The sequence below is a fragment of the Hydra vulgaris genome, chromosome 01 (genome assembly GCF_038396675.1).
Source record: "Hydra vulgaris chromosome 01, alternate assembly HydraT2T_AEP".
Taxonomy (NCBI): domain Eukaryota; kingdom Metazoa; phylum Cnidaria; class Hydrozoa; order Anthoathecata; family Hydridae; genus Hydra; species Hydra vulgaris.
Window position 1 is genome coordinate 55,333,830 of NC_088920.1, and position 22,111 is coordinate 55,355,940.

At 29.7% G+C, this 22,111-nt stretch overlaps 1 protein-coding gene across 1 annotated transcript in view; it reads right to left on the bottom strand.

The window, feature by feature from the left end:
- LOC100209250 (UBX domain-containing protein 7) overlaps positions 1-22,111 on the bottom strand; it is a 38,574-nt gene that overhangs the window by 7,070 nt on the left and 9,393 nt on the right. Inside the window, exons 5-10 of the mRNA XM_065788696.1 lie at positions 17,449-17,595; positions 12,018-12,108; positions 11,869-11,934; positions 10,024-10,100; positions 323-443; positions 201-238 (exon numbers count right to left, since the gene is read on the bottom strand). Coding sequence (XP_065644768.1) covers positions 201-238; positions 323-443; positions 10,024-10,100; positions 11,869-11,934; positions 12,018-12,108; positions 17,449-17,595 — 540 coding nt within the window. The remainder of the gene's footprint in view (positions 1-200; positions 239-322; positions 444-10,023; positions 10,101-11,868; positions 11,935-12,017; positions 12,109-17,448; positions 17,596-22,111) is intronic.

Sequence of the window (22,111 nt, forward strand, 5' to 3'; positions counted from 1 at the left end):
TTTAGTAACTATTTCTTAATACATATATAATTTAGTAACAGGGTTATATTCAATAAGATATACTAAATAACAAAGTTATAAAAAATAATAACAACTACAAAAAAATAATAAAAATAAATAACTTTAAATAAAATACTGTGTATAAAGCAAAATTTTAATGGAAATAAATACAAAGTAATCAAAATCTACATTTATAATACCTTGTCTGTTGACTTTGAAAGCTTTTTTTGTTGATTATCTAGAAACAAAATTGAATATAAAATATAAAAGTTTTTAAATTTATTTTAAATTTTAAAGTTAAAAACATAAATATTTATTAAACCTTTTGCAATATTATGATTTTCTTGTTTTTTTTCAAAAACATCACTTAACACTGGTACCACATTAGTATGAGCGTTTAATGAAGCTGCTAAAGCAGCTTCAATTTCATCTGCACTTGTTTCCTAAATATATAAACAAACAATTAATATAATAACAATTAATATATAATAAGTCTCATATTTGAACTCATGTAGTGCCACTTTAAGATTGTTACAGAAAAGAAAAAAGAAGAAACTTTGTGATGAGAACAGAAGCTTAACCTGAACAGTTTCAAATATCATTACAATGTGTATTTGGAACTTATTTAAAAAAAATTTGTCTAAAAGAAGATCACCTGTCTAAAAGTGATTTTGTGGCATTAATAGAAGAAAAGAAAAAAAAAAGAAAAAAGGAACCATTATAATAGAGTTGAAGAAATCATTATTAGAACCCAGCCCAGAGTAAGACCACATTGTTCTAAACAAGCACAATTAAGAAATCATCATATATATATTATATATATATATATATATATATATATATATATATATATATATATATATATATATATATAATATAGGGTTGAGCTTTTACCGACTTTTAAATTTACCGGTAAAACAGTAAAAAAATCAAAATTTACCGGTAAAATCGGTAAAAAATAAAAAGGCATAAACAGAAGACCATAAAATGCAGTAATAAGTAAATTAAGCACAATAATGTTAGTTTTGAGATTTATTTTTGGATAAAAAATGAGCTTTGAGAAAACAAAGTGTATCAAGTAAGTCGCCACTTTTCTGGATCGAATTTTTGTCACAAATAATCCAGCGGCAGAAAAGGCTCGCTCAGATTCGACACTTGTTGGTGGTATGGTTTCTAGTGCATTGAACAAAAGTTCAAGGTTTGCAGTTCTCTTTCCGGTCGCTTCATAGACCAACATTTCTTTTGAAATGGCCTTGAATTCCTCGTTTGAATTGTGTCACTGCTTTTTGGCCGAATGCTTTCTCGAGTTCCTCTTCAAGAGAAAGTGGATTTTCGTCAAGAGTTTCTGAGCCATGCACTTCTTAAATAAACTCCAGGTCATCTGGATTTGTTGGAAAAAGCCTAGACAGCAAGTTTTTGGCGGTCTTTTAAAGTACAGACTTCGGAGGCATATTGAAAACTTTATGCTCTTCAATGTCGGACAAGCATTCTGGATTGGAAAGATATCTGTACAAGCTTACAAGATTGCTCTGCCTTCTCTCTTCAAAACGTCTTAAAATTGCACTCTTCATTGCAATGCAAAGAGGTGAATCTTGTTGTTTCAGCCTGTTCACAACAAACTTGAAAATTCCTTCAGCAGTAAGAAGAGTTGCATTTTGTCGGCAAAGTGCTTCTGCTGCTAATTTGACTGGTTCAAGAGCAGCAACAATGTCGGATAAAATGTCTTCTTCATCATCACTGCAAATCAAATGTGGAGAAATGTCCTTCAATACTTTTCTGATTGAATGTTTGACTTTGAGGAACTGTTGAATCATTGACAGCAGACAGTTCCATCTTGTTCTGCAGTCAAGGATAAGTGAAACCTCTTTTCCGTGCTCTTTCTTAATTTCTTCTTGAAGGACGTCATTTTTGACGGGCGATTTTCGAAATAACTTGAGAATTTTTCTGACTTTTGTAATGACAGATTGCAAGTGAACTTTCACTTTCGGAATGGGAATGTTTTCATCCATGGCGGCACCAAGAAAACTGACTTTGGTGTCAGATTCAGATTCGTCACTGCTGACTTTGTCGTCGTCACTTGTTTCTTCAAATGAGTTTTGTTCGATTTGTTGAGAAGGCTTCTCGTACAGCACTTCTTGAACGGCCAAGTGCATTCCGTGGGTATAACAAGTTTGATGCTCGGTTGGAACCAGTTTTCCGAACTTAACCATCATGGAAGCTCCGTCAGTAACTGAGCAGACAATGCTGTCGCCTAGTTTCAACCCAAATTCTGCCACTTTTTCAGTGACAACAGCTGCAGCTTTTTCAGCCGGCAGAGATCCGGAAATTCGAGTCAAGCCCAGATTCCAGTGATTGTTTTTTTGATGAATATTAATATTCATGTACCTTCGATTTTTCAAAGAAGTGTACTCATCCAGTGTAATTGAAAAGCGTTTTCCCATTGTCACTAAAGAATTGAAAGTGTTTTTAAGGTCATTCCTTAGGCCAGTTGCAAACTTTTTAACTGACTGGATTGTTGTTTGTGATTTTTTGGGAAATCATAACCTTTTTCAGACATTGCGGATCGAATGAAAGAGCTGTTAACAATGGCATTGAAACTAAATCCATCCAGTGCTGTAAGTCTTGAAATCACTTCTTCAATTGATTGCTTTTGAAAAAAAGTTGAAATCTTAGGTCTTTTTAATTGTGATGCAGCTTTTGGTGTCACTTTTTCCTGTGTTTCCTTTTTGATTCCATATTTCTTGTCTAAGTGATACCACATTCCAGTTGTGGAACTTGTGTATTGACTTGTATTTCCACAAATTTTGCAAGTAACTGTTTTCCCTTTGTTTAAGGTGTAGTGTTTCCAAGCATCCGACATTTTGCCGAAACGCAAATCAAATTTAGTGATAAAGACCACAATAAATATGAATGATGAAGACTTTGCAATGACATCGCAAATGGCGGTCGCTTTTTTGTAACAATGAAAAAGAAAGAAAAAAGAATCATCTAGAAAAAAACAAAAACTATTAAAAGTAAAAAAGAAAAATATATATATATATTAAAGAATAAATGAAAGCATTAACAAAATTAAGCCAAAAGAAAAAAAAAGAAAACAAATGTCAATCAAATACAACAAAAAGATATCTTTAAATTAAAATGTATGAAAAAAAAGAAGAAGTTAAACGCTAAACAAAGTTGAGAAAAATATGGAACGTTTTTATAAATTCGAAAAGTCAAAGATGTAACAAAAATATATACTTTTTAAAATTTATTTCTATGTTTAAATGTTGTGTAATTTTATTTTTTCTGTGATTTTGTCCCTATTTTTATGTTTTTTAATATTATGATATATGTTTTGTTTTGTGTGTGTGTGTGTTTGTATTGTGTTTTAATGTTCCTGATTTTCTCGTTTGTTGACTTTTCCTAAACATTTTTACCCACCTAATCTACTTTTATCTGTTAGTTGGAGATTTTAATTATTATATATTAGAGTGTGACGTGTTTATTATAAGTTTTTTGGATTATTATTGTAACGGTTGTATTCTAGTAGTATTGATTATAGTTGTAAGTATTATTATTATTTTTATTTTTTATATTCAGTCTAGTTTTTCTTTATTTTTTTGTTTTGTTTTTTTTGTTGTTGTTTATTATAATTTTTTGTATCTAAAAAATCTCCTCGGATGTACTTATTCGTTATTTTACTTTTTATATATGTTAAGTATTTAAAACTATTTAATTCTTTCTGTTTATTTTAGTTAATTGGTTTTATTTAGTGTAAATTTATAAATATTATACTCAATATACTATTTTTTATGATTATAGTGTTATCATTATTATTAATTCATTGTTCATCATTTTTATTATTATTTGTGTTAAAAAATATTTTTTTATATCAACTTATAGGTATTTACTTAATATTAGTTTTATAACTATTTGTAAATGACTGTGGTAATGTAATATCGTTTTCCAAAATACATTGATTGATAAATAAGTCACAAGAAAGTAAAAACATTTCTCTTAAAGTGTTTAGACAAAACTAAACCAACAAAATCACTTTTCAAGCATAACAAACAACAGCTTTGTTGACAGGAAAATGAAAACTAAATTTTTAATTAATTTTTTAATTAATTGGTTGAGCCATTTCAAGCATTCTAAAACATTTTCAAGCATCCTTCAACGTTATTAAAAAAACGATATTTGCTGAAATTTACCGACATCATTTTACCGGTAAATGGGTAAAACAATTTTACCGATTTACCGGTAAATTTTCGGTAAAAGCTTAACCCTAATATATATATATACACACATATATATATTTATATATATATATATATATATATATTAGGGGTGTCCACTATGCAAAAAATTTTCAAAACCACCCAAATTGAATTTTTTCCCATTCTAGTGTTTGTGTATAATGTAAAAAAATTTTTTTTCAAATTTTAATAACTATTCTAGAGCTCTCTCAGAGCCCCTAAAGACAAGCCTCAATTTCCTGTTTAAAACAGTATCTTTTTTAGTTAAAACACAGAGAAATAATTATTGTAAATTTCATTTTTCAAGTATTTAGAAATTAAATCACAGAAATCAAGCCAAACAAAAGCAGCTTGCATAATATATGTTAAATTATCCAGTTTAACCAAGCTAATTCTGCATTTTTGATTAACAGTTATAGTCAAAGTATCAGACGGGAACCCCAAAACTAAAATTAAGACTGTTTTTCTAAATGTTATTAATGTTGTTTCATTGTCCAAGAGTTTTTTTTACCAAAATCAGGATATTGCTGCCTGATTTTTAACACCCTGCAGCAACCATTCTCTTTGTTCTGGATCACTGGTTATGATGGTGGCAAATTCTGAAATCAGTTTAACTCCTCTTTCTGCGGTATCATTTACAACTTTTACCGTACGAACAAATTTTTCAGTTTCTTTGTATCCTTGTTCCTCTGTCCACTGTTCAATTGGTTTAGCAAGCCAATCTGTATTGATGCCAAGAATGCTGAACAATGAGTGAGATTCAGGTCCCAGAAGATTTGACAAACCTGTTTGACGAGTGATTTGACGAAAAACTGGCTTACCAAGACAAAAATTATTGGGTATTGGAATTTCCAAGAGTTTGGCTGCCATATCTTTTTTCACAGTGGAACTAACATGTTTGCTGAAGAAAGCAAATGGACCTCTTCTGTCAAATACCATTGGTGATTGGTTATTTTAGAAAGAATGACATCAGCAACTTCCTTGTCTATTTTTGTGTAGTCCATCATGTCGTGGATGAATTGCAGGTCATTCATAGGTGCATCAGCACCAATGCTAGCTTTTGTCCAAGCTGTTGTGTGGAAAAGAGAAAGATACCTGTTCATTCTAAAAAGATTGGTCGTCATCCTCTGATCATAAGGCAATTGTTTAGAAAACATGAACATTTTGTTCGCATAAATGTTACATGCCGTCCACCAAGCTTGGTGGATAGCTCCTGGTTTAAGAAAGTGTACACCCCGCGGTGGAGTTTGCCCAAAGATGATCAGTGTGTTCTCAGCACATTCACGATAGCCATCTCTTGGAAATGTTTTAGCATCTTCCTTAGCAAGTAGATGTGTCAAATGCTGTATGGTCTGTTCTTTGAGGTTTTGCAACCAGGTGCTATCAACAGCTAAAGTTTCGATTGGCAACTGTTTATCCAAAGCTGGCCAAGCAGTTTTAAATTCAGCAAAGAACTTATTCTCTGGACCAAAAATGTTTCCAAATAATTTCTTCCAAACTGCTCCGACAAAGATTTCAAAAATGTGATGTCAACAGGCAAGATAGAGAAGTTTTCGACCTAAGTTTTCTTCAATCAATTTAGAAGCACCATTGTGGATGCCACTATTACTGGCAGTGGTATCAAATACCAATGCCACAACATTGTCGCTTAGATCCCAAGCTTCTAGGAGATCCAATGTTGCATTTGCTTGAGTCTCTCCTTTCAAATCAACAAGAACGGAAACACCAAGCAATTTTCCCTCACTGTATTCTGGAGCACCCGACACAAGCACAGCTAACTGTTCATGTTGCACGACTAGTATGTCTTTCAGCAATTTTCTGTCCCAGTGAAGGGCACCAAACTGGGATGGATTGAGCCTCACATTATTTATAACACTCTCAGCAATCCTCTGTCAATTTAACATTCTACTTCGACAAGATGTCGATCTGGAGATATCAAAATCGTCCAAGTTTCCACCAGCAGCTTTAATTACAGCAGACACAATCAGAAGTGATTTCCTTGCATTGCATAATTTTTTTGGGGAGGTGAAAAGTAACAAATTCTGATCGTCTATTCATTGGAGGTTCATAATTCAAGTCCCACCCTAAACCGATGTCTACTTCAGCAACAGCAATATTTTCATTAATATTCTGTTCTTCGTCATTAACTTTCATGTCCTCATCATCCTGATCATCCTGTCTACCTTCTTTTTCTACTCTTTCTTTTTCTTCATCTCCAAGTATGATTTTCTGATTATATCTGACTTCTTTCATTTTTGCTTTAATCTCAAAGATTTTGTCATGTCCGTCCATGGTCGCCTTTCTGTCTTTTTTTTTATCTAAATAGATAGCAACATCATCATCTTTCTTTTGGGCAGTCAGTAGCCTGGATTTCATGATTTTCTGTATGACATCAGGTGATCCAATATCAAAAAGACTATCCAACTTGGCCAAGAAGTTAACACGTTTTCCGCCAGCATCACTTTTGTGATTCTTGTTCTTCAACAAACGGTTCCACTCATTGCAGAGACACATAAGATCTAACACCGAATTTTATCTTGTCTTTGTCTTGATGCGTGCCATGTTCCAAAAAGTTAAAACAGCGTCGATTGCTATATAGCCAATTTCTTGATTTGTTACATGATTTCGGACATTTTCTTCATCGCGTCGTAAAAAAAGAAAAAAATTTCAAAACCTGTCTGCAATCGGGTAGTTTGGAACCAGTTATTGATGGTGATGGGTGTCCAATTAACCAAAACTTAGTGAAGGCACGAGTAACAGGCCTCACTTTTCTGACTACCATCTTGTTTTTTGAATTTTTTTATCAAAAACATTGAAGGCAAAACAATTTATTTTAATTTTATGTAATTAATTTTATACTTTTCAACTAAAACAGTAACTATAATAAGTGAGTCACTGTTTATTACTAATTATACAATACTTACTAGAACAGAACAACATAATTATAACTAAATAGGGATTAGTGAATAGGGAAGACTTAATTAAAATGATGCGTCGTGCAACTTTAGGTGTTTTTATTTTCTAAGATAATGCAAAGTTCACCTCACCATCAGCTCGTAGTACAGATATCATCTGGTTGATTATATACCCCTGTGACTTGATAACAGGGATACGCCTTCCTTCGAGCCGTGATATTATGAGAAACTTTTTTTACTACAACAAGCAGAAATTGACAGCTGCTGAGAGTGCACATAAAATATATGATCAAATGCTGCCCTTCTGGATGAAATCATGACTTCCAATATGCTACAAACCTGATGTTATTCAGAAAATTAAGGGTCTTTACTGCCAGCATGTTGGACTGATGAAGCATCAACCGATGAATAGTGACAAGGACCAGCAGAATCAAAAGTAATATGGTGAGGAACTTGACAATCTGTTTGATATCAGCTTGCCGATTCCAATGAATAAATAAAGAACAAGGAAGATTGACAGTTTCTCAAATTGCAACAAGAATCAAGAACTAGGTGCATTGGGTCTGTTGACAACAAAATCTTTCATCTTGAAAAAAAAAAGTGCAGAGCATAAAAGATAATTATTTAAGTGAACAGCAGCTTTTAGCAGTACAATGACTTGTGACACAACTGAAAAAGATGATGAACAGCAAGAAACTGAGAAAGAAGTTAAGACTTCTGGGTGTACCAAATTTTAGCTCAGGAAAGTCAGCAATGAAGGTGGTTCTGGCGCTTTTAAAGTCATGGCAATGTGATTCGCTAGTTATAAGCATGTACTTCAATATGACTGCTTCAAGTACTGGCAGATTAAATAGAGCCGGCATACTTCTGGAAGCAGCAATCAGTTGTGACTTGTTGTTGGATGGCATGTCACCATCACATGTTTGAGGTGCTGTTGTTCGATGCATTTGGAGTGTGTCTTCATCAACTGGACCTTACAATTTGATTTTTAAGAGGTTCAAAGAGAAATGGTCCACCTTTGTACACCATCAACCAAATCCTCAACCAAAACCTTTCATCTCTGCAAGTGACTAATTGAGGGAGTTCATTGCTGATCAGCTGTAATTTGGTCATCCATGAGATGATTATCTAGAATTTCTTCAACTTGCAGCATTAATGATTAGATTGAATTTGAACAGTTTGGCAGCTATACAAAAACCTGGTGCCCTCCACAGAGCACAATGGATGGCGAAGGCCAACTACACAATGAAAATCAAATTGCTTATATATGGCAACAAAACCGTTGTAAAGCTAACAGCTTGTGAATTACAGGAAAATCAGAGATTCAATAGATTTTTAGTAAGTGTATATCTCCAATCTTGGTTCTCATGCTGAACAGCAGTTGATGCACAATTCAATGACATTTCACTTGTCCAACTGTTATACAACTATGATGATGTTGCCTTGCAGAAAACAGGTCTGAAGATGATGGTGTGTCATTTATAGTAATCAGGTCAAGAGCTAATAACTCTTGCTCTGTTTACTCAGAATCAATTTTGTGAAGAGAAAGCACTGCTTGTCTCAACAATAAAAGATGATTGAGGATCAGTTTTGGTCAATTCTCTTCAGAGTCTACCTCGTAAAACATCTGAATTATCAGTATCTCGAAGCTTTTTCAGAACTACCACCATTGATTATAGTTTTCTTGATATTCATTTTGAAGAATGCTCAGAAAACCAGTCCAACAAGAATGCATTTGCATTTGTCGAAAAAATAGCTTGTGTCAATAACAGGGCCAAACATGGTGTTACACTTATCCAGAATTTTAATGCAGCAATGACAAAAGGTGAAAAACAAAAACAGTATTTTCTGCAAGTTGCAAAAAAGTATAGACAAGAATTTTTTAAATGCAATTGTGACAATCTTCTGGACATGTAGAAATAAAGAGCATTTAGTGTAAACTGTAGAGTTGTAGACATTGACTAAACTGACAAATATACAATTATATCTAATTATTTATCATTATTTAATGTTTATTGTATAACATTGACTGTTAGTGTCACTTAAACTGTTATATGACTGTCACAATATGTCAATGTTAAGTAATTAAGCTTTCACTTGCAAGCAAAGTTAAAAAAAAATTCTTGTTTCAAATTGGTTTCTTTTTCCAGTTTGCCATCTCTGTTCACACTGACCAATTTTGTTAAAAATTATACATTTCAAGAATATTATTCTATATTCTACTAGTTATCAGCTTTTTAGTTCTACAAATATCAGATCAATGAATCCATATTGCATGACCTAATTTGTAAAAATATTTCCAACTTAAGAAGCGCCAATGCGGTTTTAACCCAATTTCAAAAACTTTCATGACCCTTGGGGGACCCCTAACTATAATTTCAAAAATCTGCCAAAATTTTTGGGAGGGACTACATTAAAATTGTTTACAAAGTATTAATTTTTGTGGAATGCCCTAAAATCAGGCACCCAACCATATGCAACAAAACTAGCATGTTTAACTGCAGTGTAGTCAAAAACCTTAGCAACATCATAGAAAAGATAAAAATAAAAAATCAACATTAAAAACGTAAAAATTTAAATTTTCTAATTCAAGATTTTGCCTTATTAAATATTCAAAACAAACTCAAAACAAAGACAACTTTTTTAAATAAACTTTAATTGTATTTGCTGTTGTTTTTTTACCTTAAGTTTAAAAAAAAAAGTTGATTAAAACATAAAAAAGAATAGTTGTGTGCTTGTGTTTCAATTAAGAACAAGTGTATGCTTGTGTGTGTTTATTAAGCAGGAGTGTGTGCATGTGTTTATTAGGAATTTCAATAATTAGAATATTTTAAGCAATATTTTGAAATGAAAAAAAAAAAGAAACTTACCATAATTCCTTCTTCTTTTTCTGAGGGGGATTCAAAACTTTCGCATAAATTTGAATGATCTGACAAAAACTGCATTGCTAAATATTTAACAAAATAACTTTTATGAAATATAAAAAAAATTGATTTCAATATTAAAGATTTTACAAAATCTGTAAATGAAAATGTTTAACTTGATTTGATATGGAAAGCATACAAAAGCTTGTTAGAGGGGTGAGGTCTCGATTAGATTGTGTGCATCAAATAAGAACTATAGAAGACGATTGAGTATAAAAATAAAATAATCATTAAATATGATATATAATATTTTCATTTTTATTTTTAAAACTTTTTAAAATGTTATGGTTTCAGATAATTTAAACTCATTCCGGATAATTACTTATCACTGGATAATCACTTATCACCGGTTAGAGTATAGTAGATACATAGAATGAAAATATTTAAAAATACACTTTTACCATGTTAAATTTTCGAAATTTATTTTTCTTAGGCAGATGATTTTTTTTTTAAAAAACCAATTTTATTTTTGTCGGACATTTCTTATTTTGCTTTACAACACAAATAATACAAAAAATGTGATATTAATTCTCCTTCTGAGTTGATTAGCACCTGAAGTACACTAGTTATTTTCATAGTTATTTCTGGTCGCTGTTAAAAGGGAAAATTACATTTCAAGTTATTTTCTGGTCTCAGTTAAAAGGGAAAGTGTATTTCATACACTTTCCTATTTAACTGAGACCAGAAGTCCTTAATAGGTCTACACTTAAGGAGGATTTTTTTGCTTGAACATACTCTTAGTGAAACATTGTTTACAACTAAATAAGCTATTACCATTTTTGCTTAATGTGCACTAGCTAAATTCTAAACATTCTTTCTTATACTGGTTAATAGCAAAACCACTTTCTCTAACCAATGAACCATCAAATCCTCTACACAAAAATGCAATCCAAACTAGTACTTTAGCTTAAAACTTAGAAGTTTTTGAATACTTTATTGATGTAGGAGAATTTGTTTTATCATCAGTATAATAGAATCCATTTCCATTATTAGTTAAATGTGAAAATGTGAAATAATATTCACCATCCAAAACCCAATCACTATCATTGTAATTCATATAAAATAACATTTGCATCTCGCTTCCACCATCTGAACAAAACTTCTATCTGGTAATTTAGTTTTTTTGGAACAATTAATTCCTATTTCATGATTTAGAACTATCGAAACATACAGTTGACGACAATTGAATTTCAGCTAACTTTCTTTATGGTAAACCAGTTTTATTGTTTATTGTTTGTCTCAATTAATCAAACCTTGTTTATCAAAAACAACAGCTAGTTTGCCTGCTGTTGTTTCTGGTTGTTGATTTGCATCAATTCTATTTCATAATGCTTGATTATATCATAAATGGTCAATTTGCTTGCTTCTTCAGCTACAAAATGAATAACTGTGCACCTCTTTCTTTCATTTAAATTATTTTCATAAAGCTTGTATACATGTTTTCATAAGAGCTCTTTTTATGACATGGTTTACAATTGAAACTTTTCAAATAATTTAGAAAGATAAATATGATTTTTGCAGTGCATTAAATATAGTTTATTAGTAAAAACCACATAATCGTCCACATGCAATAAAAATGAACGAACTATTTCAAAAGGAACTCATTCCAGATAACTATTTATCACCTATTCGTTATTTATTTTAAAATGTTTTTAATAATAGCACTACTGAAAATGTATTAGAATTTGAATGGGTAAATAATAACAAAAACTAATTTAAACTAGGTTATCAAAAAAATTACTAATTTCAATCAAAACAAAATATACAAATAATTTCAATAAAAAGATAAACCTTGTTCCATAAAATCATCAGGTGTAGGCTTCATTTCTAAATTCTTCCAAACAAAAAGCCGTTCCCCTGAAAATTCACTTTTTCAATTAGTAAATAAAAAAGTAAAATAATGAACTTTAAACTTCTTTTTAATAAAATTTTAAAACAACCTGTTCGAGGATCTATAACAGCCAAATGAGGGTACGTGTGGACATTGTAAAAGTTACTGTAATGCATTCCATCGTCACTTTCATAATCTACCTAAAAATAATAAGAGAAATACAAGAAAACATTATTGATTAAAAATAGCAAACAACTAAAGTAGAGACTTTATAAATATGTGACTTGAAAAATTCTTTATGTAAACAAAATGCATCCATTAAATAAACAAATAAATACAAAACAACAAAACAACAGTTTACTAAATAAGCAATAATATATCTAATATATTTATAACCAAAATATCATTTCCAGTAAAACTTTTTGTAATGTTTTGTGTAAATTTTTATGTATGTCTAATACCTTTATGTATGCGAAGAAAACTTAACAGTTACTAATAATTTTACATTGTAAAAGCATTTTATATAAAAAAAAACACGGGTTGTAGAATATTAGAAGCAGCACAAAAATCAACATATTTATAAACATTTGTTAACTAATAAGAATTTTATTTTAAATTCAAAAATGAAAATTATTATTAAGAGAACTGCCATTCATCAATATAAAATATCAACAATGTTGAAGTATTGTTGATATATTACTGTTATTAGCAGTAATTAACTGACTTTTGTTTTGATCAAAATATATATATATATATATATATATATAAATATATATATATATATATATATATATATATATATATATATATATATATATATATATATAATATATGCTATATGTGTGTATAATAAATAATAATATAATAATGTATACATATATATACAGGGTCCCCTGACTTTAGAGAACTGTTAATAGTAAACCTCAATTCCAATGAAACTGCTTTTTGCATATCTAATAACTGTAATTATTAGCTTTCAGAAACATATAGTTTTTTTTTCAGAACATTCAAAACGGTAAAAAAAATCAGAGTTAGAAAACGCGAAAAATGAGATTGTCTCTATATAAGAAAATTTATAGCAACTGAAATTGTTAACTATTGAAAACATGTGGAGTGAAGTGGAGCAAGTTGGTATACCATATTATACAACATTTTAAGGAAACTGGAGAAAAAGAGTGGTTTGTACTAAAAATTAAAATTAGGTTATTCTTGAAAGAATTAGACAAAACCCTACTTGACCAGGAAAACTATTGCAAAAGAATTGCAAAACCATCAGAAATTTGATTAATATAATTTGATTAAAACAGACCTAGGTATGAAAGCTTATAAAAAAATTATCTGCTGGTCCGGCAAATAGAATTAAGCTTGAGCATGTTAAGAGATGCAAAATAGAAAAAAAAACAGCATGGTGGCCTATCAATAATTTTTTCTGATGAAAAACTATTTGTGTTTGAGCTACCTACAAATGTTTGAGCTAATTACAAACAAAATGACAGTTTATGGAGTTTGTGGAATTAGTTTGCAAGAGATCCCACATAATGCATCATGATATTTTGAAGTCTTTGAAACTTCAATGCAGATAAAATATTTATCATCCATATATTTTCCAGCAAGATTCAGTCCCCACATAAAAACCAAAAACCATTCAAGTATGTTGTAAGAAAAATTTGCCTTGCTTCATTCCAGTGTCAGAATGGCCCGCCAGCAGTCCAGATTTGAACTCATTGGATTTCTTTGCATGGGGTTACATGTTGGAAAAACTAAAAAATGTTCTTTTAGTTAAAACTTGGGATAAAATTCCTGACAATCTTCTCCATGCCAGCTGTCATGATAATGAGAGAGTTCATAGATCCACCAAAGAAAAAGGAGAAAGATTTGAAATCAATTAATTTTTTTGCATTATATATTAATGTAACTTTCTGAAAATGTATTTTTTTATAAATCAAAACAATCCTCTAGTTTTTCTAACACAAAAACTATGGGACATTTGTAGTCCCCACTCTGTATATAAATATATATATATATATATATATATATATATATATATATATATATATATATATATTTAATATACACTATGTGTGTGTATTATATATATATATATATATATATATATATATATATATATATATATATATATATATATATATATATATATATATGTATATATATATGTATATATATATATATATATACAGAGTGTTACCCAGGAATAAAATTTATACCGCGTTTCCATCAGATTGGGAATTTAGGCTGATGTCGGCTCGGCTGGCGAGTAAAAAAAAAAAAAAAAAAGCTCCATCATTTCAAAAGTTTCTTAGATTAATTACAATAACCTTGTATGGCTGTAAATACAGAACTCTTTCTTATTCCTTTACTTTTTTTTATTATAAGTATAAAATTTAAATTTGTACAACAGAACTTTTAGATTAGTTTAAATAGCAACAAACAAAAATTGTAAAAACACAGTTGGAATACAAATAAATCACCGTGAATATTTCGTGAAAAAAATTACAAACAATAAATATTCACCAATAGTCTGTAGTCTCAAATAAAAAAATTAAAATATGAGATTTACGTTGTAAACTATCAATTTACAACATAATTCTCATATTTGGATTTTTACGTTTTAACTCGTCGACAAAGTACTCTAACAAATCGTCGTCAAAACACTCCTTCGGACCTTCTATTGCAATCATCATCAAGCTTTCTAATGTGCTTTGGCTTAGCTGATTTCGAAGACGGTTTTTAACTATTTTTAATTTTGAAAAAAATCTTTCAACGCAAGCTACACTCAAAGGAAATATAAGGAGTAACTTAGTCAAAAACATACAATTAGCATAAACACTTATCAAAACAGGGTCATTATTAATCACTTTCCATAACTCTTGAGGCGTAAAATTGTTTCTTGACTTAATTAAATTTTTTACTATCTCTTGATCTTTTTCTTTCGATATACGTATATCGAAACTGTTTTCCCATTCTCGGCGTTTATTAAATAACATAATTTTGAAACTTTCAAATTCGGTTTTTGTCTCAGTTTCTGAGATATCATGAACTTGAACGTGTAATGCTCCAAATTTGTTACTGCTTTTTGGTTTGCCATAGTGAGCTATAAGTTGCTCTAAGCTTTCTTCACCATAACTAGAAAGTTGGCTGAGTGTTTTAGGCAATTGTCTTGGGTCAAAAATCGAAAGCGATTGCCAAAATTTCATTTGCGGGAAAGTGTTTTTTAGTTCACTTTTAAAACTATTTACAAAAGATCTAAAAATGTTTAACTCAAACTCACTTAGGTCAAAGTTTTTATTTTTTTTAAATCGGCTTGTGGCTGGTAACAAAAAAATTATTTCATCAGTCGCTGATTTCATTTCAATAAAATTTTTTTCCGTGAAATACTTTCGTCGAGTACCCGAAACAAAATCATTTAAACTATGATTTGCTTGATTGACATAAGTTGGAATGTCGCTGAGACTAATTCCTACTTGGGAACTTTGTAGTGCTAGCACAAGTGGGCGAATCGCTTCAAACACATCTAAGAGGATTAATATTGTTGCAATGTTAGATTGTGAACTCGCTTGTATAAATAGCCCGAGTGCTTCTGCTTCTTTTCGTTCGGTGTAAAATGTTGACAAAGCTTGTAAAATTGGTTTATAACCTTTGAACACAACTAAACAAGCTCAATCCTGTGCAATCCAACAAGTTACACTTGGACACACTGGAACTATGGATTCTAGTTCTCCATAGATTTCGGAGCATTCTTGCAACAAATGCATGGCTAGTGTGCGGTATTTAAAAAACTTCCATAGGTTAAGTAAAAAAATATCTACCTCCATAATAGAAGGAAAGTCTTTCAAAATATGTTTAAAACATAACGCAAGTTTGTGACTTGTACACCCAATCCAAACACACAGTGGCACAGCATCTTCAATGTAAGTTTTTAAACCTCCTTTTACACCAGAATTGACGCTTGTTGTGTCCATACAAGCAAAGCGAGCATTTTTAAATGAGATATTGTTAGCTCTAAAAAAATTTTGAATAACATCAAAAACATTTGGAGCTGATAGACTAGAACCGGTGAGCTTACTTAAAGGAACTATCCCTATAAAATGTTCTTTAACGATGCCGTTGTGTTCTAAAGTGGCATGTATAGTTAACTGTTCAATCGAAGTAATGTCAGAAGTTTCATCCGAATAAAAAGAAAAACTCCCACCTCTTCTAAGTGACTGGAGTAAAGGATTTTTGACAAAATCAAAGATAATGTTTATATACTTTGCAATATATTTTGGAGACATATATATTGCGTTTGCTGGGCCAGACAAAACGTGCGCCTTAACTTCCTTACAACCACACGCAGCAATAAGTTCAATAATGTCTGAAAAATTATGAGTATGTGCCCAGTTTTTCCTGATTAACAAATGCATGACTCTAAAGAAGGTTTTAATAACGAAGCGAGAGTTACTTGTTTTTAATGTTTCTTTTGCAAGAGTATTTTCACGCAGCATTTTCCAGATACTCGAGTCTTGCTTAGATATTTCATCAAAAGCTTGTTTATTTTTTAAAGCTATAGTATGCCTATGTGTATTTAAGTGATCTTTCACACGCTCCGAGGGGTGATCTGTAAATTTGCCAGGGTTTTCAATAAATGCACGATTACTTTTTTTTCCAGGGGCAAACGATATGCAAACTTTACAAAACCAACCTTGTTTTGATGACGAATAAAAAAAATCGGGAAAAAATATCTCATACTTTTCTGTTGTTTTATTTCGTAGGTCATCTACATTTTTGATTGGTATTTGTGCTGGTGTGACTTTGTTTTTTTTTCTTTTTCCAAGAACTGAAGTTAAAGGAACTGCGTATACATCGTTTTCGCTTTCAGCTAATGTAGACTGATGAGGACTTTTACTTATTGCTGATGTAGGCTGAAGAGGACTTTCATTTACTACTGATTTAGACGGGTGTGGACTTTCACTTACTGATGATGTAGACTGATGAGGACTTTCGCTTACTGCTAATGTAAAAATTGTAAATACGTCTAATTATACAAGTGGTCTAAAACTCATTCACAGTACTGTATATTAGGCTGTCCCAAAAAACAACACTTTCGAAAATAATCTGCTTCCACCCCATAAATGTGTTCTATCTAATACAGAAACACTAGATTTAAAATTTTTTTGAATAAAAAATATTTCAAGGGGTACCTCAAGACCCTCAAATATTTAATGGGTCCTAAATATTTAATGGGTCCTTAATATTTTCAAAAAAAAAGTTTTTCAAAAATATGTCAACCTGGTACTCAAATGAAGCAAAATTATATAAAAATTTCAAAAATAATATTCATTTTGAAAAAAATTTTAACTTATAAAAATTATCATAAAAAAACATAAAAATGGATTTTTTTCATTTTTTGTTAAAAAACGTAATTTTTTATGTAATAAAACCAATAATAACAATTTTTTTTCAAAATTAATATTACTTTTAAAATTTATATAAATAATAATAATATACCTATATATACAAAACTGATATTAAAATAACCACACCTGCCACAAAACAAAGTTTTCTTTAAGTATTTCCCGAACAAGTTTATTTGACCACACATCACGATTCATAATCTGGCATGCAAATTCAGTGCTATTTTGTACGTTAACAAGAAGCCATCTACAGCAACTTTTGCTGAAATTTCTAGCCTAAATGAAAAAAATACAAATAAAACATAATTATGTCAATCAATTTAAAAAAGTAATTTATACCTTTATATTCTTCAAAAAAAAAAACATATTTATACAAACTGGAAATTAAATTTGGCACTAGATTCAGCACACTAATTCAGGCTTTGACTGAGTAAATGAGTGCACAAGCTATAAATAGCCTGCCAAAACCCATCTTTGCAAGCTATGTGGGTCTAGCCCGTCTTGCACAAGCTTTTTTGAAAAATTAAAATTATTATGTTTTGATGAAATTTTTTTTCATTTTGAAATTTTATTTTGTTGATTCTTTATGCCTAGCATAGTAAAAATTTTAATTGTATTTTTAACTCTTTTATTAGCGATATAAAAAGACAGACTCGCAAAAAAAAAAACTTTTAATTTTAAAAAAATTATTTAAAAAAACATTTTTTTTTTAATAATTTTTTTATGTTTAATTTTAATTTAATAATTTAGTAATTAATTAAATAATAAATAAAAAAACTATATTCAAATTTTAAAATAAGTCGTTTTTCTTTATAGCCACACCGTAACACATTTTTCTTTATTGCCACATCAATCGTTCTAATAAAACAACAATATATAAAAAACTTTTACATCACATTGTTATTTTATAAAAATGAATGATCTTAATCATATTATAAAAGTTCATTCATTTCTCTTCTTCTTTGTGAATGAAAATGCCATCATATATAAAAATTTCTACAATGGCTTTATTAACAGGTAGGAGTGACAAGTCATTTAAAAAGACTTTGATAATTAAACTTCGAATAGTCTTTGTAATAGTTTTTCGAAGTTACACTGCAGTTTTTATCTTTTGCTCAGAGTTATTTGTGTGCGCTCTACTTTGTGAGCTTTTCTTATTATGCTTTTGTTTTGGTTTTGTTTCTCGATTTTTATTCAGACTTTATTTATTTATTGTCCAGTTTTATCAGTTGTATAATCGGATTTTTGTTGTGTTTCATTCCAGATATAGTCAAACCAATAATTTGCAAGCAAACCAAAAAAAGGCAGAAAAAAAACCTTCGCAACCATCATGTTTCTTTATTCAAGTATCTTGACGTTTGCTTTATAAATTTCGCAATGAATGTAGCAATTTTGCAAGATCTATTTGAGTATTAATATATTTATTAAAATAATGGAATAAATTATAACATTTTTTATTGCGCTTCTTTAGTTAATTCGTTTTTCTCGAGCTTTGTAAATTAAATTAAATTTTAAAAATTTAACCGTGATATCTCTAAGCTATAAAGATATAATAACAATTATATTTTTTCACCATATTGAGCAGTTGCTTTATTAACCATTTATTTCACCTTTTTTATAACAACATCTGTCTTGAGAACAAATGTCATTTTATTATTCCAAGAGGCCAATGTAAAAAGGTCCCACCTGATGTTAGGCTCTGTTATTCTCAGTTTACTAACTCTTGTATCTTATATCAGATGTTAGGTTCTAGAGACTTTTGGTTAGTCTGTCACAATGTCATTAACTAAAGTAAGTCTAACATTTAATCTTATTAATTATATAACATTCAATAATATTTTTTTTTTAAAAGTGCTAAATAAGTGGTTCCAATTTTTCAAAACTCTAGAAAACACTTTGACCTCTCCAACTATTCTACATTTCTTTATATAAAGGTTTTGAGATTATTAAATTATTTCTTACTAACTGCAGTAATAAAGTTATTCTTGAATGCCTACACTCTTCTTTATTTCAAGTAACTTTAAGGGTATCACAAGGTATCTTGTGGTACCCTTAAATCTTTGCTCCTGTATTGTTTCTTATCTTATGTATCTTATGTTTAATAACAATCTTCATAAAAATGTAACATCTAAAGTGGCTCTATTTGTTAACAACTCAACTTTATACTCTTGTCTTGACAAAAAATCTTCACTTTTTGATTGCCTAGAACAAGCAGCTGATTTTTAATCTGATCACTCTTCTGTAACAGCCTAAGGCTTGCTGTGGCTTATGGATTTAAATTCTGGACTTAAAATCCACAAATTTTGTTAGACAACAAAACATTTATTTACTGCAAAAAAATATTGCAATAATGTTGGTATTCCTATATTGATGAATAACAACCTTCTTACTCTCAGACAAAGTTTAAAAGCACATTGTAAATGTAATGCGGTCATGGTGTAGAGGTAGAGCACTCGCGTCATAAGCAAGAGGTACCGAGTTCAATCCCCACCACGCCCCTGGTAGTACTGCACTCAATTTGTTCTCTGCGCAGCAGCTTTGGTTGTCAAGGTTAATGTTTGGGAGTTATATAGTTGAGAGAGGGCTATAACCACAATTAAGTAGCCTCCTCATCTGTAGTGGCATTTTCAGCCTTGGGGAGGAGAATTAACTTAAAAAAACAAAATAAATGCTAAATTAAACCTGCTTTATCTCCCGAGCCTGAGCCACACTCCCATTGTTGTAAGGTTGCATTTCTTTCTTTTTTCTACAAATACAATCATGGTCAATGCTCAAACAAGCTATCAAGCTATTACGATAAACCAAAACTTATTCTTGCTTGTTTCTTATTCAACAAGTTGCACCCTTTTATGTATCTGTCGTTTCATGCTATAAAAACTTTTATTAATCCATTTTTTCCCCTAGCATATCAAAAAAACCTTATAACTATTAGCCATCTTCATTTTTTTCTTTTATATACAACATACAACTTTTCAAGTCTTCAATTAACCATTTCCTAGTATTTTTACTTATTCTCTATTTTAAAGTAACTCATAACTTAATAGTGATTGCTTTCAATCTTGTTGGAAATAAATCAGAGTTTGAAAATATATAAACATATGCCAGTATTTAATAAATAGTAAATGTAAGCATAAAATTATAATATATAAAGTATTGTAAATTTTTTTCTAGCCCTGGCTATCAACCCCTGCTAAATCTTATAGTTTAGCCAAGGCCAGGGTTGGGTTTGAAAAAAGTCTCATTTTTAGCTGGGGCCGGGGCCCCGGTCACTCACTATATGCAGTATTATTTTTTATACCAGGTTTATTGCTGTAAAATATATTTAAATGTATTAAATATAGCGCAAGTATAAAAGCGAAAATAAAATATAAAGAAATCATATAGTATTATTTTTATCATACAAAAGGAATATATATAGTTGTAAATTATTTATAAATATTTTAAATAAATTAGCCCAAAATATCTTCAATTTCAAAATCGAACGCAGTTTCTTCACTTTCACTTGTATCACTTTCACAATATTAGCATATTAAATTAACTTTTTTCAAATTTCGAGCTAAAAATTGAAAAGAAAATTGCAAAAAAGCGTAATAGAAATAGAAACATAATTTGGTTCAACCCCCGTACAGCAAAAATGTTTCAACAAATATAGGTAAAATTTTTCTAGAATTAGTAGACAAACATTTTCCTCCCTCTAATAAATTACATAAGATTTTTAACAGAAATACCATTAAAGTAAGTTATAGTTGTACAAAAAATTTAGAAAGAATTATAAAAGGCCACAACTACGCGTTAATTAATAAAAATGAACATACAAAAGAAAAAAACATTGATTATTGTAATTGTAAACAAAAAATAGATTGCCCTCTAAATGGAAAATGCCTTTCGAAAAATGTAATTTACAAGTGCATTGTTTCCTCACAAAATAACCCTGACAAACTTTATATATATATATATATATATATATATATATATATACATATATATATATATATATATATATATATATATATATATATATATATATATATATATATATATATATATATATATATATATATATATATATATATATATATATATATATGTATATATGTATATATATATATATATATATATATATATATATATAAATATATATATATATATAAATTTTAGTTAAATAAGTAATAAAAGTTTAAAACAAATAAATAAAATTTATAACTTTTTTATGTTGTAATTATGGTGTTATTACACTTCTAAATTATTATATATGATACAAGAACAATATTTTAGTTCTTTCTTGAGATGATAGTTAAATAATAGATGATCACAACTATCTGTTATTAAATGAACTTTTTAAGATAAATTTTGCATAAAATGTGAGTTACAACCCAGAAAATATCTTCTTTGTATGGCCAAGTAAAAGTGTTTGCTGAAATAGATTGTTTCATGAACTTTACAAGCATATCATGATTTTCTTCAGATATTTTCACAAAGTTAACGAAAACTATTGGCATAATTTAATGTAGTTTTATAACATTTTTTATGTAGCATGTGTTTATAACATTATAAACACATGCTACATAAGCTCCAAGTGAAAGAGATGCAAGTAGCATTGTATGAGCCAGCTACATTGTTGAAAAATTTACATCTGCAAAGCATAACACCATAACAAGGACTCTTTCTGTGTGATGAAGCAAAAAAATGTAATTATGCAGATACCTCATGATCTTGTTCATGGTAATGTATGTTATAATTTAATGTTTTTATACCTTTTGTATTGTGAACCATAACTGAAACGATTACAATA